At 44.3% G+C, this 14,143-nt stretch overlaps 2 protein-coding genes across 6 annotated transcripts in view; one reads left to right on the top strand and one right to left on the bottom strand.

Moving 5' to 3' along the window:
* The window catches only part of CHPT1 (choline phosphotransferase 1), a 107,369-nt gene extending 98,555 nt beyond the window's left edge, over positions 1 to 8,814 (top strand). The window contains exons 8-9 of one of the 2 annotated variants that reach the window (XR_010179539.1): positions 7,075 to 7,315; positions 8,652 to 8,814. Coding sequence is in view for 1 of the 2 variants with exons in the window: in XM_063927812.1 (XP_063783882.1) it covers positions 7,075 to 7,185; positions 8,652 to 8,696 (156 nt within the window). In the remaining variant the exon portion in view is untranslated. The remainder of the gene's footprint in view (positions 1 to 7,074; positions 7,316 to 8,651) is intronic. The other variant, XM_063927812.1, reaches the window with a different exon arrangement.
* Positions 1 to 14,143, bottom strand: part of SYCP3 (synaptonemal complex protein 3) — a 596,881-nt gene that overhangs the window by 152,213 nt on the left and 430,525 nt on the right. For 3 of the 4 annotated variants that reach the window (XM_063927814.1, XM_063927813.1, XM_063927816.1), the window contains exon 8: positions 8,878 to 8,982. In XM_063927814.1, coding sequence (XP_063783884.1) covers positions 8,878 to 8,982 — 105 coding nt within the window. Of the gene's footprint in view, positions 1 to 7,749; positions 8,732 to 8,877; positions 8,983 to 14,143 lie in introns of those variants that run through there. The other variant, XM_063927815.1, reaches the window with a different exon arrangement.

Raw genomic sequence — 14,143 nt, 5'->3', positions numbered from 1 at the left:
TATCGGTAAGTAAATTCTTATTTTCTCTGACGTCCTAGTGGATGCTGGGGACTCCGTAAGGACCATGGGGATTATACCAAAGCTCCCAAACGGGCGGGAGAGTGCGGATGACTCTGCAGCACCAAATGAGAGAACTCCAGGTCCTCCTCAGCCAGGGTATCAAATTTGTAGAATTTTACAAACGTATTTGCTCCTGACCAAGTAACTGCTCGGCAAAGTTGTAAGGCCGAGACCCCTCGGGCAGCCGCCCAAGATGAGCCCACCTTCCTTGTGGAATGGGCTTTTACAGATTTTGTCTGTGGCAGGCCTGCCACAGAATGTGCAAGCTGAATTGTACTACAAATCCAACGAGCAATAGTCTGCTTAGAAGCAGGAGCACCCAGCTTGTTGGGTGCATACAGAATAAACAACGAGTCAGATTTTCTGACTCCAGCCGTCCTGGAAACCTATATTTCCAGGGCCCTGACAACGTCTAGCAACTTGGAGTCCTCCAAGTCCCTAGTAGCCGCAGGCACCACAATAGGTTGATTCAGGTGAAACGCTGAAAACCACCTTAGGGAGAAACTGAGGACAAGTCCTCAATTCCGCCCTGTCCGAATGGAAAATCAGATGAGGGCTTTTACAGGATAAAGCCGCCAATTCTGACACGCACCTGGCCCAGGCCAGGGCCAACAGCATGACCACTTTCCATGTGAGATATTTTAACTCCACATATTTAAGTGGTTCAAACCAATGTGACTTTTGGAACCCAAAAACTACATTTAGATCCCAAGGTGCCACTGGGGGCACAAAAGGAGGCTGTATATACAGTACCCCTTTCACAAACGTCTGAACTTCAGGGACTGAAGCTAGTTCTTTTTGGAAGAAAATTTACAGGGCCGAAATTTTAACCTTAATGGACCCCCATTTCAGGCCCATAGACACTCCTGTTTGCAGGAAATGTAGGAATCGACCTAGTTGAAAATTCCTCCGTCGGGGCCTTACTGGCCTCGCACCACGCAACATATTTTTGCCAAATGCGGTGATAATGTTTTGCGGTTATATCTTTCCTGGCTTTGATCAGGATAGGAATGACTTCATCCGGAATGCCTTTCTCCTTCAGGATCCGGCGTTCAACCGCCATGCCGTCAAACGCAGTCGCGGTAAGTCTTGGAACAGACAGGGTCCTTGCTGGAGCAGGTCCCTTCTTAGAGGTAGAGGCCACGGATCCTCCGTGAGCATCTCTTGAAGTTCCGGTTACCAAGTCCTTCTTGGCCAATCCGGAGCCCGAATATAGTGCTTACTCCTCTCCATCTTATAATTCTCAGTACCTTGGGTATGAGAGGCAGAGGAGGGAACACATACACTGACTGGTACACCCACTGTGTTACCAGAGCGTCTACAGCTATTGCCGGAGGGTCCCTTGACCCGGCGCAATACTTGTCGAGTTTTATAAACATGTGGAAGACTTCTGGGTGAAGTCCCCACTTGCTGACAGTGCTATCACATGATTTTCCGCCCAGCGAAGAATCCTTGCAGCTTCTGCCATTGCCCTCCTGCTTCTTGTGTCACCCTGTCTGTTTACGTGGGTGACTGCCGTGATGTTGTCCGAATGGATCAACTCCGGGTGACCTTGAAGCAGAGGTCTTGCTGAGCTTAGAGCATTGTAAATGGCCCTTAGCTTCAGGATATTTATGTGAAGTGATGTCTCCAGGCTTGACCATAAGCTCTGGAAATTCCTTCCCTGTGTGACTGCTCCCCAGCCTCGCAGGCTGGCATCCGTGGTCACCAGGACCCAGTCCTGAATGTCGAATCTGCGACCCTCTAGAAGATGAGCACTCTGCAACCACCACAGGAGAGACACCCTTGTGCTTGGTGACAGGGTTATCCGCTGATGCATCTGAAGATGCGACCCGGACCATTTGTCCAGCAGGTCCCACTGGAAAGTTCTTGCGTGGAATCTGCCGAATGGGATTGCTTCGTAGGAAGCCACCATTTTTCCCAGAACCCTTTCATTGATGTACTGAGACTTGGCTCGGTTATAGGAGGTTCCCGACTAGCTCGGATAACTCCCTGACTTTCTCCTCCGGGAGAAACACCTTTTTCTGGACTGTGTCCAGGATCATCCCTAGGAACAGACGACGAGTCGTCGGAATCAGCTGCGATTTTGGAATATTGAGAATCCAATCGTGCTGCCGCAACACTACCTGAGATAGTGCTACACCGACCTCCAACTGTTCCCTGGATCTTACCCTTATCAGGGAATCGTCCAAGTAAGGGATAACTAAAATTCCCTTCCTTCGAAGGAGTATCATCATTTCGGCCATTACCTTGGTAAAGACCCGGGGTGCCGTGGACCATCCATACGGCAGCGTCTGAAACTGAATTTGAACCTCTGTATGTAAGTGTTCAAAGATTTTAGATTTTAGATTTAGAATCTGTCTCACCGAGCCGTCTGGCTTCGGTACCACAATAGTGTGGAATAATACCCCGTTCCCTGTTGCAGGAGGGGTACCTTGATTATCACCTGCTGGGAATACAGCTTGTGAATGGCTTCCAAAACTGCCTCCCTGTCAGAAGGAGACATCGGTAAAGCCGACTTTAGGAAACGGCGAGGGGGAGACGTCTCGAATTCCAATTTGTACCCCTGAGATATCACCTGAAGGATCCAGGGGTCTACTTGCGAGTGAGCCCACTGCGCGCTGAAATTCATTGAGACGGGCCCCCACCGTGCCTGATTCTGCTTGTAAAGCCGCAGAGGCGGGAGAGGGCTTCTGTTCTTGGGAACTGGCTGATTTCTGCAGCCTTTTTCCTCTCCCTCTGTCACGGGGCAGAAATGAGGAACCTTTTGCCCGCTTGCCCACGAAAAGACTGCGCCTGATAATACGGCATCTTTTATGTTGAGAGGCGACCTGGGGTACAAACGTGGATTTCCCAGCTGTTGCCGTGGCCACCAGGTCTGAAAGACCGGCCCTAAATAACTCCTCCCCTTAAGGCAATACTTCCAAATGCCGTTTGGAATCCGCATCACCTGACCACTGTCGTGTCCATAACCCTCTACTGGCAGAAATGGACAACGCACTTAGACTTGATGCCAGTCGGCAAATATTCCGCTGTGCATCACGCATATATAGAAATGCATCTTTTAAATGCTCTATAGGCAATAATATACTGTCCCTATCTAGGGTATCAATATTTTCAGTCAGGGAATCCGACTACGCCAACCCAGCACTGCACATCCAGGCTGAGGCGATTGCTGGTCGCAGTATAACACCAGTATGTGTGTAAATACATTTTAGGATACCCTCCTGCTTTCTATCAGCAGGATCCTTAAGGGCGGCCATCTCAGGAGAGGGTAGAGCCCTTGTTCTTACAAGCGTGTGAGCGCTTTATCCACCCTAGGGGGTGTTTCCCAACGCACCCTAACCTCTGGCGGGAAAGGATATAATGCCAATAACATTTTAGAAATTATCAGTTGTTATCGGGGGAAACCCACGCATCATCACACACCTCATTTAATTTCTCAGATTCAGGAAAACTACAGGTAGTTTTTCCTCACCGAACATAATACCCCTTTTTGGTGGTACTCGTATTATCAGAAATGTGTAAAACATTTTTCATTGCCTCAATCATGTAACGTGTGGCCCTACTGGAAGTCACATTTGTCTCTTCACCGTCGACACTGGAGTCCGTATCCGTGTCGGCGTCTATATCTGCCATCTGAGGTAACGGGCGCTTTAGAGCCCCTGACGGCCTATGAGACGTCTGGACAGGCACAAGCTGAGTAGCCGGCTGTCTCATGTCAACCACTGTCTTTTATACAGAGCTGACACTTGTCACGTAATTCCTTCCAACAGTTCATCCACTCAGGTGTCGACCCCCTAGGGGGTGACATCACTATTACAGGCAATCTGCTCCGTCTCCACATCATTTCTCTCCTCATACATGTCGACACAAACGTACCGACACACAGCACACACACAGGGAATGCTCTGATAGAGGACAGGACCCCACTAGCCCTTTGGGGAGACAGAGGGAGAGTTTGCCAGCACACACCAGAGCGCTATATATATATATATATATAGGGATAACCTTATATAAGTGTTTTTCCCCTTATAGCTGCTGTATTTTTAATACTGCGCGTAATTAGTGCCCCCCTCTCTTTTTTAACCCCTTTCTGTAGTGTAGTAACTGCAGGGGAGAGCCAGGGAGCTTCCCTCCAACGGAGCTGTGAGGGAAAATGGCGCCAGTGTGCTGAGGAGATAGGCTCCGCCCCCTTCTCGGCGGCCTTATCTCCCGTTTTTCTGTGTATTCTGGCAGGGGTTAAATTCATCCATATAGCCCAGGAGCTATATGTGATGAATTTTTTTGCCATCCAAGGTGTTTTTATTGCGTCTCAGGGCGCCCCCCCCAGCGCCCTGCACCCTCAGTGACCGGAGTGTGAAGTGTGCTGAGAGCAATGGCGCACAGCTGCAGTGCTGTGCGCTACCTTGTTGAAGACAGGACGTCTTCTGCCGCCGATTTTCCGGACCTCTTCTGGCTCTGTAAGGGGGCCGGCGGCGCGGCTCTGGGACCTATCCATGGCTGGGCCTGTGATCGGTCCCTCTGGAGCTAATGTCCAGTAGCCTAAGAAGCCCAATTCACTCTGCACGCAGGTGAGTTCGCTTCTTCTCCCCTTAGTCCCTCGATGCAGTGAGCCTGTTGCCAGCAGGTCTCACTGAACATAAAAAACCTAAAACTAAACTTTTCACTAAGCAGCTCAGGAGAGCCCCTAGTGTGCACCCTTCTCGTTCGGGCACAAAAATCTAACTAACTGAGGCTTGGAGGAGGGTCATGGGGGGAGGAGCCAGTGCACACCAGGTAGTTCTAAAGCTTTACTTTTGTGCCCAGTCTCCTGCGGAGCCGCTATTCCCCATGGTCCTTACGGAGTCCCCAGCATCCACTAGGACGTCAGAGAAATCATAAGTTTGCCTTTGTGCACAAAATGCCCAGCATGCATAGGTCACATTTAAGTGGGTGGGCATTCTGGTACTCGTCCATTTAGTTGGACTTAACCTTTTAACTATGTGTATTGATGAATTAGAAAATGATATCTGTACCGTAGTTACTATATTTCAATATTAATAAACAAACTTCATTTGCATCCTAGCCCTTGAAATGCAGTGGGACTTCACAGGTAGCATCTAGCTAAGGGATTGCTTTTGTGATGGGGAGCTTTTGCACTAATGGGCTCATGCTGAGTTAAATGGCAAGGGCATAATGCACCCTAAATAAAGGCACATTTTGTTTAGCTTGCGTTATTTTATGTATACATAAGATTCATTCAACTTGGCCTGCTTTACTCCAGGAGAGAACTGTAGTATATGCACCTGGTTTTCACAAGTAGGTGTAGATTCAGAGTGGTAATAGTAAATGCTAAAAATACACAATACAGTACTGTACTTGTCCGTATAGTGTTATTAATTACTATAATATAAAGTTCACTATGTCACAAATGCAATTGCAAAATCTATTTTATTTAAGTTCAAATATACAGAGTTCACACAGCCATCGCCTTCCCCCTTTTAAAAGGTAAATTGTAAATAAGCTGCAGAACAATTGTAAATATCACTGCTATAATGCAAATCGAGTGTAGCGGAAACCGTGCCTATATTGTTAGTATAAATGAGAGGGCTTTGGATGCAATTACAGTTACAATTAAATTAAATGCAGTTTGTATTTTACACCAGAGATTGAGCACCTGCAAGTCGGTACCATAGACACATTGATATCTTGTTGTTTCTCTATTTGTTTAATACCTGTTTTGGATTGTTGCCCTATTTTCCCTTATATAATTATATATTTTGCAATCCTGTAAATACATTGAATACTTTAAAGCAACAATGCGCTTATCGGTCTCGCTCCCAGTACCGGAAGTATTGTGTATAAATGCTAGAGCAGTGGCTCCCAAATGCTGTCTTCAAGGCACCCAACAGTCTTAAGTTTTAGGGCTATCCTAGCTTGTGCACAGATGGTATAATCAAACTGAGGTACTAATTATGGGCCTGATTCAGAAAAGTACGCTAATGCAGCTGCAAGTGCGATTTTCTTATCAACGCATCTGCAGATATCGGCAAGTGAAGCTGGCGCCCAGAAATAGACACCCACCGGAGCTGCCGCAACTCAGTCGCAATTGCGTACACATACACAGCGTATACTCAACAAGGAACATTGGCATGAAGGGTAGACATATGGCTACGCAGACTGGACCTGGCAGTAGTCACGCAGGTGCCATGTTTTTGTATGTTAAGGCATGTAGCTAACGTCATATACCCATCCCCGAAAGCAGCCATGACATGCCTGAGTTTTAACAGCCACTCCCCGCTAACACCATGTTAACACCTCCAAACGGTCACTTCCTGTCAATCACTGCAAAGATTTCTCATTGCGTACGGGTTCAGAGTGGCACCTTGACACGTGTGCAGTGCAAATGAAGCACATGTGCAGTCTGCCAATAATCGATCTGCTGCGTGGAACATCAGCTTTGCGTACTTCTCTGACTCAGGCCCTAAGTTTCCTATGCATGAGCATAGATAGTCTCAAAACCTGGACTGTTGGGGTGCCTTGAGGACTGTGTTTAGGAACCACTGTGCTAGAGTAATAACTTTTTTAATTTTTCAGATTGTTTTGTTTACTGGATATGAAACTTTGCGGTTCCAATGTTTGTGAATAAAATTTGTGCAACAAAATTTCTTAAACATTGGTTACCATGGTAGCTTATAAATGTAAATATAGCTACTGGTGTAATGCTTTTCATGTTCAATAAACTTGCATTTTAAAGCTACACCACCAGCAACATAAAATATTTTACTAATGTGTCCCACCTCCTAGCCAGAGCATTAGGAAACACATCTATGCATATGGTGGCCCTCTGGAATTTGGTATGTTGGTAAAATATTTAGTTCACTTTTAAGTTGCCCTTTACGCCTTTTATTTTATTGATACAAATTGTGTTCAAAGGTCAACATTATAAGATCTGTTATTGTATATTAATGCCAAATGTAAAATAATATTGTATTGATTTAGTCTTGATTTTTTTTCTTCTGCTTTTTGCAGGTTATTTCATTATTTGAATTGCTGAGATACTGCATAGGTGTTTGCCTGCAAATAGCAACACATCTGCGAATATCGGTCTTCAGAATCCCTTCTGTCCCAGCTACTGAGCAGGTTCAAAATCAAAAACATAATGACTGACTGCTTAAATAAATGGAGGAAAAGTAACCGGGTGGGAGACAAATAATCTATGCTAATTCATATGGTACTAAAGAAACAATGGATTGAATTAATAATAATTTTTGTACGTATTATTATTTTTTTATTTTTTTTAAGATCAACCATAGTTGTTTCAATGATAAAACACATTGCCAGAATGCTGGCGCTTTGCTTATTTGATAATTGGCTTTATTTGAATTTAATTATTTGGGACATGCCATCGGTTTGGATTTTGTCGCATACTGAAATTTGTTACTTGATATAATAATCCTAGCTGGTTGGTAAGAAGAATCCTAAACCACCCCAAAACATAAAATAATCAAGTTACCAACGCTTGTTGCAAATTTGCTTTTTGTCAGTTACTTAATTTACATTGTTTGACAGTTAATTGAATTTGAATTTGTTTCTTCTCCTCCATTTGAGCAGTTCTAAATTTTATATTTTTTACAATTAGAAGAAACTTGTTTTAATATTTCTATTTATTTGGGCAGTACTATAATAAACAAAGAAACGAGTTAATGAGCTGTTGAAAGTTTTATTTTGAAAATTTCCATAAATGAGGTGAAAGACAAACCGGACAAAACATACCTTTTTGTTATTGATTGTTAATTATCTTCATAATTTTGTGACTAATATGTGCCATACAAATGTACAGTATTGTTAAACTTGGAATAATATTTTATGATACAAATAACCATGTGGTATTTAGTCATACTAGCGGGCTCGTTGGAGCTGAATAATTTATTTTCACTTAAAAAAAGAAAAAAAATAATTTCATTGAAATAATTTTTATGTTTAATAAATGTTTTACTTTATATGGGTAATTGTGTTTGTTTAAAATTTTGCACACATAAGAGAGCTAGTTAAAATACTTCTGTTTTTTGGTAGTGACATCTTTGGAAGCTACAGTCTTCATTATGTACTAAAAAAGGAAAAATAATATATAGGCAACCTGTAGTATAAAAGCTTTTTGCCAATATGTTTTCTAAGAAAACACTTATTTTCACAAATCTTTGTTCAAAATGTATTTTACTGCTTGCTCTTAAAGTTCATTGTTTAACCGAGACACGCACTACTCTAAAAAAAAATTGTCATGGCCACTCCTAAATGTTCAAAGCGATCAAAGCAGTTTATGTATATAGTAAAGTGAATTTTTGGGACAATATATGCAAATAAATTGTGTACATCCTTCACTTACACTATTTAAAAACCTATTAAACATACATTCTAATTTAAATTTTGTTACAGCATGTACTGTATTCAAGAAAACATCAAAAGGTTTATAACAGAATATTTGTGTTTTGTTTAACTTTGCACTATTTAGAAAAAACAGAAAAAAACTAATTTATGAACTTTATAAAATTATAGGCTGAAATGTAACTTTGTTTTGATGGATAATAATTTAATTATATGTTACATAGGTACAAGTTATTCCTTCAGGGACCCATCAGAATAACATTGACTGAAGAGACTTTCGAACACTTGCCATCTCTTGCTGTTGCTGGCAGAAGAAAAAGCATGAAATCTGTTACACTATTTTTATATTTATCTCATATTTTCATAATAAAGCTTATAGAGACAGAACTACTTTGATCAATGAGTCACATGTCAATGGAATGTTTTACTTAGAATCACATTTTTACTTACAGTGTCCATCAATATTTTCTTTTGTAGCATAGCCATTTCCTTCCTTAGTTCATTTTGAGCACTGGTTAAGAGGGTTTCATGGTTCTTTTCTAGTTCATGCATGCTCTGGGTAAGAATTTGAAAGAATGTAAAATTTAGCGTTAATTCTGGTAACACTACCTCCCCTCTCTCTCTCTTTTTTTTTTTTTTTTTTCAGTATTATCTTTTCAAGATTAAAATCTGTGGTTTATTCAAATACAAATAATCATGGGTCCTTCAAACATAGCTCAACTATCCCCATTGATGTAATGGATAGCTAGGACCAATGCTTTCATTAGGGCAAGATGGCAGCGTTGATGCAGGTACTGAAAAGTTAAATCTGCAGAGGTGTCAGAATTCCTTCAGTTGAGAAACTAGAGATACCTTATTAAATAAATACAGTCAGGACAAAATAAAGCTATATACATTCACTAGCAGATCATGAATATATAGTAACGTAGAGCAATCTGCTTTAATTGTCTAGCTTGCACTTGGAATCGGTGGTATAATTAAATTGTGGTTAAAATGAGGCAATTTGATTATCTACTGGACCTTGCAGAGCCGTGTGATACTTACAGTATTTGTATATACTGTAATATTTAGCATTCTTGAATGTTGCAAGGCGAGGTTGCCCACGCTGTCATTGCAATGTTTCTTTGTTCTGCTGGAGTGGCATTTGCTTGCATCCTGTGGGTAGCCTGCTGGGTCAAATCCAGGATGGGTAATAAAAAATGGAGCCAGATTATGTGGCCACCATGACATGTAAAAGACTGACGACATCACAAGTGAATCGAGTTACCGGAAAGTCACTGCGAGAACTTTCACCGTGCAGAAGGGTGTTCGTTTTTGGATATATCCTGATCATCATCATTGTAGGGTTTCAACTCCTGCTGGACTGGATCAGGGTAGTGAGGATTGACTGCAATTGGAGTGAAAACCCACTGCAGACTATACCACTTTGTTCACCCACATAACACACCTGGCTCTCTTCACTGTTTTAGAGCATAGCCTAACGGAGAGTTACACATTGCATAAAGTGAGTGCGAAGAGGTGCAGAGATGGAGGAGCCCAACAGAGGGCTAAATAAGTTACAGTGGGAAGAAAAGAAGTACAAACGGTAAGAAAGAAATTACCCCTACAGACACCAAGGTGGTGTTCATTTGTTGTCTAATGGCGTGGGACCAAGAGTACACTGGCAAGATAGAAGATGGAAACTCAGATGAAGATGTAATGAGGTGTTACATACATAGTAACATAGTAATTGAGGTTGAAAAGAGACAAAATGCCCATCGCGTTCAACCTGTATTTTGTATGAAGTGTTACCTCTAGGCAGCAAAGCAGACTCATTTAGTGAGCCTACTTTCATTGCTATCAAAGCTCATGACCATATGGCTGCTATTGCATCTAAGATCCTGTACCATTAAATATGCACTAGGGGTGCCTGTCTAGCATCCAGCTGCTCAAGTGGATGCGTTGGGGTATCACTTTGGCTGTAAATAGAGTGTAGCTTTCAAATAGACTTTTATGGATATCAGTACACATATCCAGGTATTAGGAGTTTGGTGGCCATGCACAGTATCCTGGAGACAGAGTAGCCCCAATATATGGGTCTGAGTCTAGAGGAATACCTACCTGTGAAGCTCACTCCATTTGGCAGTTTTGTGGCTGTTTGCAGCGCACTCTTTACCAGATTTGCAGTTGGAGACTACAGACCAAAGCTCTATGCTGGTCAGCCAACTGTGAATGACGTGCAACAAATGGATGGATAAAGGTAAAGGAGAAGGCCACTGCAGCTGAAGTTAAGGATCTTGTTGTTTTGAAGCATTTATCAATATAGTAACCAGATGCATCGCAGCCAAGAGCCTCTATTGCAGCAAAGACATGCAGATTTGTCAGACCAGCGATGCTGCTTCCGACGTGATCTACCTGGATCCATACAGATTCATTGCTCCAGGAATTGAGACTATCTTTTGGGAGCCCTGCTGGAACCACCCACAGTGGAATGCTGCTACATTGACTGAACTATGCAACATGGAGGAAAGCAACCCTGATGCACCACAGGTGTATTTAGTCACTGTTGTGAGGAAAAGGAAGGCTGCAAATGTGTGGTTTAGGTTCTTTGGTGTTTCTATTACACGGACTTGGTCCATAGCCCCCAGGGGTTGAGTTGCAAAGTATGGATTACTTTGGCAGGTAGACATACCAGTGGCATGCATGAGTCCGGGCTAAGGAAGTGACCATGTGATGGTAAAGGCAGAGTGTTGCTTGGGGTCCCTGAGGCTGTTGAGAATTGCCGCAGATCAGAGACTAGACACAACATACTTTGGTGTCCTCAAAGGGCCCAGTTGTAAATGCTGCCCAGTAGTAACCAGCTTACCATGTCCCCTCCTCGCTGGCTTGTGTAATAATGTAGGTCCTATTATCTCTGTTTTATCAATGTTTTTGTGTAAATAATGTCAATTTAATTTCTCTATCGTCCTAGTGGATGCTGGGGTTCCTGAAAGGACCATGGGGAATAGCGGCTCCGCAGGAGACAGGGCACAAAAAGTAAAGCTTTTCCAGATCAGGTGGTGTGCACTGGCTCCTCCCCCTATGACCCTCCTCCAGACTCCAGTTAGATTTTTGTGCCCGGCCGAGAAGGGTGCAATCTAGGTGGCTCTCCTAAAGAGCTGCTTAGAAAAAGTTTAGCTTAGGTTTTTTATTTTACAGTGAGTCCTGCTGGCAACAGGATCACTGCAACGAGGGACTGAGGGGAGAAGAAGTGAACTCACCTGCGTGCAGGATGGATTGGCTTCTTGGCTACTGGACATCAGCTCCAGAGGGACGATCACAGGTACAGCCTGGATGGTCACCGGAGCCGCGCCGCCGGCCCCCTTGCAGATGCTGAAGTCAGAAGAGGTCCAGAATCGGCGGCTGAAGACTCCTGCAGTCTTCTAAAGGTAGCGCACAGCACTGCAGCTGTGCGCCATTTTCCTCTCAGCACACTTCACACGCAGTCACTGAGGGTGCAGGGCGCTGGGGGGGGGCGCCCTGGGAGGCAAATGTAACCTATATAAAGGCTAAAAATACCTCACATATAGCCCCCAGAGGCTATATGGAGATATTTAACCCCTGCCTGGATTCACTAAATAGCGGGAGACGAGCCCGCCGGAAAAGGGGCGGGGCCTATCTCCTCAGCACACGGCGCCATTTCCTCTCACAGCTCCGCTGGTCAGGACGGCTCCCAGGTCTCTCCCCTGCACTGCACTACAGAAACAGGGTAAAACAGAGAGGGGGGGTAAATTTATGGCGATATTTTGATATATATAAAGCAGCTATAAGGGAGCACTTATTATAAGGCTATCCCTGTTATATATAGCGCTTTTGGTGTGTGCTGGCAAACTCTCCCTCTGTCTCCCCAAAGGGCTAGTGGGTCCTGTCTTCGTTAGGAGCATTCCCTGTGTGTCTGCTGTGTGTCGGTACGTGTGTGTCGACATGTATGAGGACGATATTGGTGTGGAGGCGGAGCAATTGCCAAATATGAGGATGTCACCCCCTAGGGAGTCGACACCAGAATGGATGCCTTTATTTATGGAACTACGGGATAGTGTCAACACGCTAAAGCAGTCGTTTGACGACATGAGACGGCCGGACAATCAATTAGTGCCTGTCCAGGCGACTCAAACACCGTCAGGGGCTGTGAAACGCCCTTTGCCTCAGTCGGTCGACACAGACCCAGACACAGGCACTGACTCCAGTGGTGACGGTGACGAATCAACCGTATTTTCCAGTAGGGCCACACGTTATATGATTTTGGCAATGAAGGAGGCGTTACATTTAGCTGATACTACAGGTACCACTAAACAGGGTATTATGTGGGGTGTGAAAAAACTACCTATAGTTTTTCCTGAATCAGAAGAATTAAATGACGTGTGTAATGAAGCGTGGGTTGCCCCTGATAAAAAGCTGATAATTTCAAAGAAATTATTGGCATTATACCCTTTCCCGCCAGAGGTTAGGGAGCGCTGGGAAACACCTCCTAGGGTGGACAAGGCGCTAACACGCTTATCTAAACAAGTGGCGTTACCCTCTCCTGAGACGGCCGCACTTAAAGATCCATCAGATAGGAGGATGGAAAATATCCAAAAAAGTATATACACACATGCAGGTGTTATACTACGACCAGCTATAGCGACTGCCTGGATGTGCAGTGCTGGGGTAGTTTGGTCAGAGTCCCTGATTGAAAATATTGATACCCTGGACAGGGACAATATTTTACTGTCGTTAGAACAAATAAAGGATGCATTTCTTTATATGCGTGATGCACAGAGGGATATCTGCACACTGGCATCACGGGTAAGTGCTATGTCCATTTCGGCCAGAAGAGCTTTATGGACGCGACAGTGGACAGGCGATGCGGATTCAAAACGACATATGGAAGTTTTGCCGTATAAAGGGGAGGAGTTATTTGGAGTCGGTCTATCAGATTTGGTGGCCACGGCTACAGCCGGGAAATCCACCTTTCTACCTCAAGTCACTCCCCAACAGAAAAAGGCACCGACTTTTCAACCGCAGCCTTTCGTTCCTTTAAAAATAAGAGAGCAAAGGGCTATTCATATCTGCCACGAGGCAGAGGTCGAGGGAAGAGACAGCAACAGGCAGGAACAGAAGCCTTCCCCGGCTTCTACAAAAGCCTCAGCATGACGCTGGGGCTTCTCAAGCGGACTCGGGGACGGTGGGTGGTCGTCTCAAAAATTACAGCGCGCAGTGGGCTCACTCGCAGGTAGATCCCTGGATCCTGCAGATAATATCTCAGGGGTACAGGTTGGAATTAGAGACAGATCCACCTCGCCGTTTCCTGAAGTCTGCTTTACCAACGTCCCCCTCCGAAAGGGAGACGGTTTTGGAAGCCATTCACAAGCTGTACTCTCAGCAGGTGATAGTCAAGGTACCTCTTCTACAACAAGGGAAGGGGTATTATTCCACTCTTTTTGTGGTACCGAAGCCGGATGGCTCGGTAAGGCCTATTCTAAATCTGAAGTCCTTGAACCTGTACATAAAGAAGTTCAAGTTCAAGATGGAGTCACTCAGAGCAGTGATAGCGAACCTGGAAGAGGGGGACTTTATGGTATCCTTGGACATCAAGGATGCGTATCTCCACGTTCCAATTTACCCCTCACACCAGGGGTACCTCAGGTTCGTTGTACAAAACTGTCACTATCAGTTTCAGACGCTGCCGTTCGGATTGTCCACGGCACCTCGGGTCTTT

This window comes from Pseudophryne corroboree, chromosome 6 (genome assembly GCF_028390025.1).
Source record: "Pseudophryne corroboree isolate aPseCor3 chromosome 6, aPseCor3.hap2, whole genome shotgun sequence".
Taxonomy (NCBI): domain Eukaryota; kingdom Metazoa; phylum Chordata; class Amphibia; order Anura; family Myobatrachidae; genus Pseudophryne; species Pseudophryne corroboree.
Note: the sequence above shows the minus strand (reverse complement) of the source record. Positions and strands in the feature narration are given on the sequence as shown.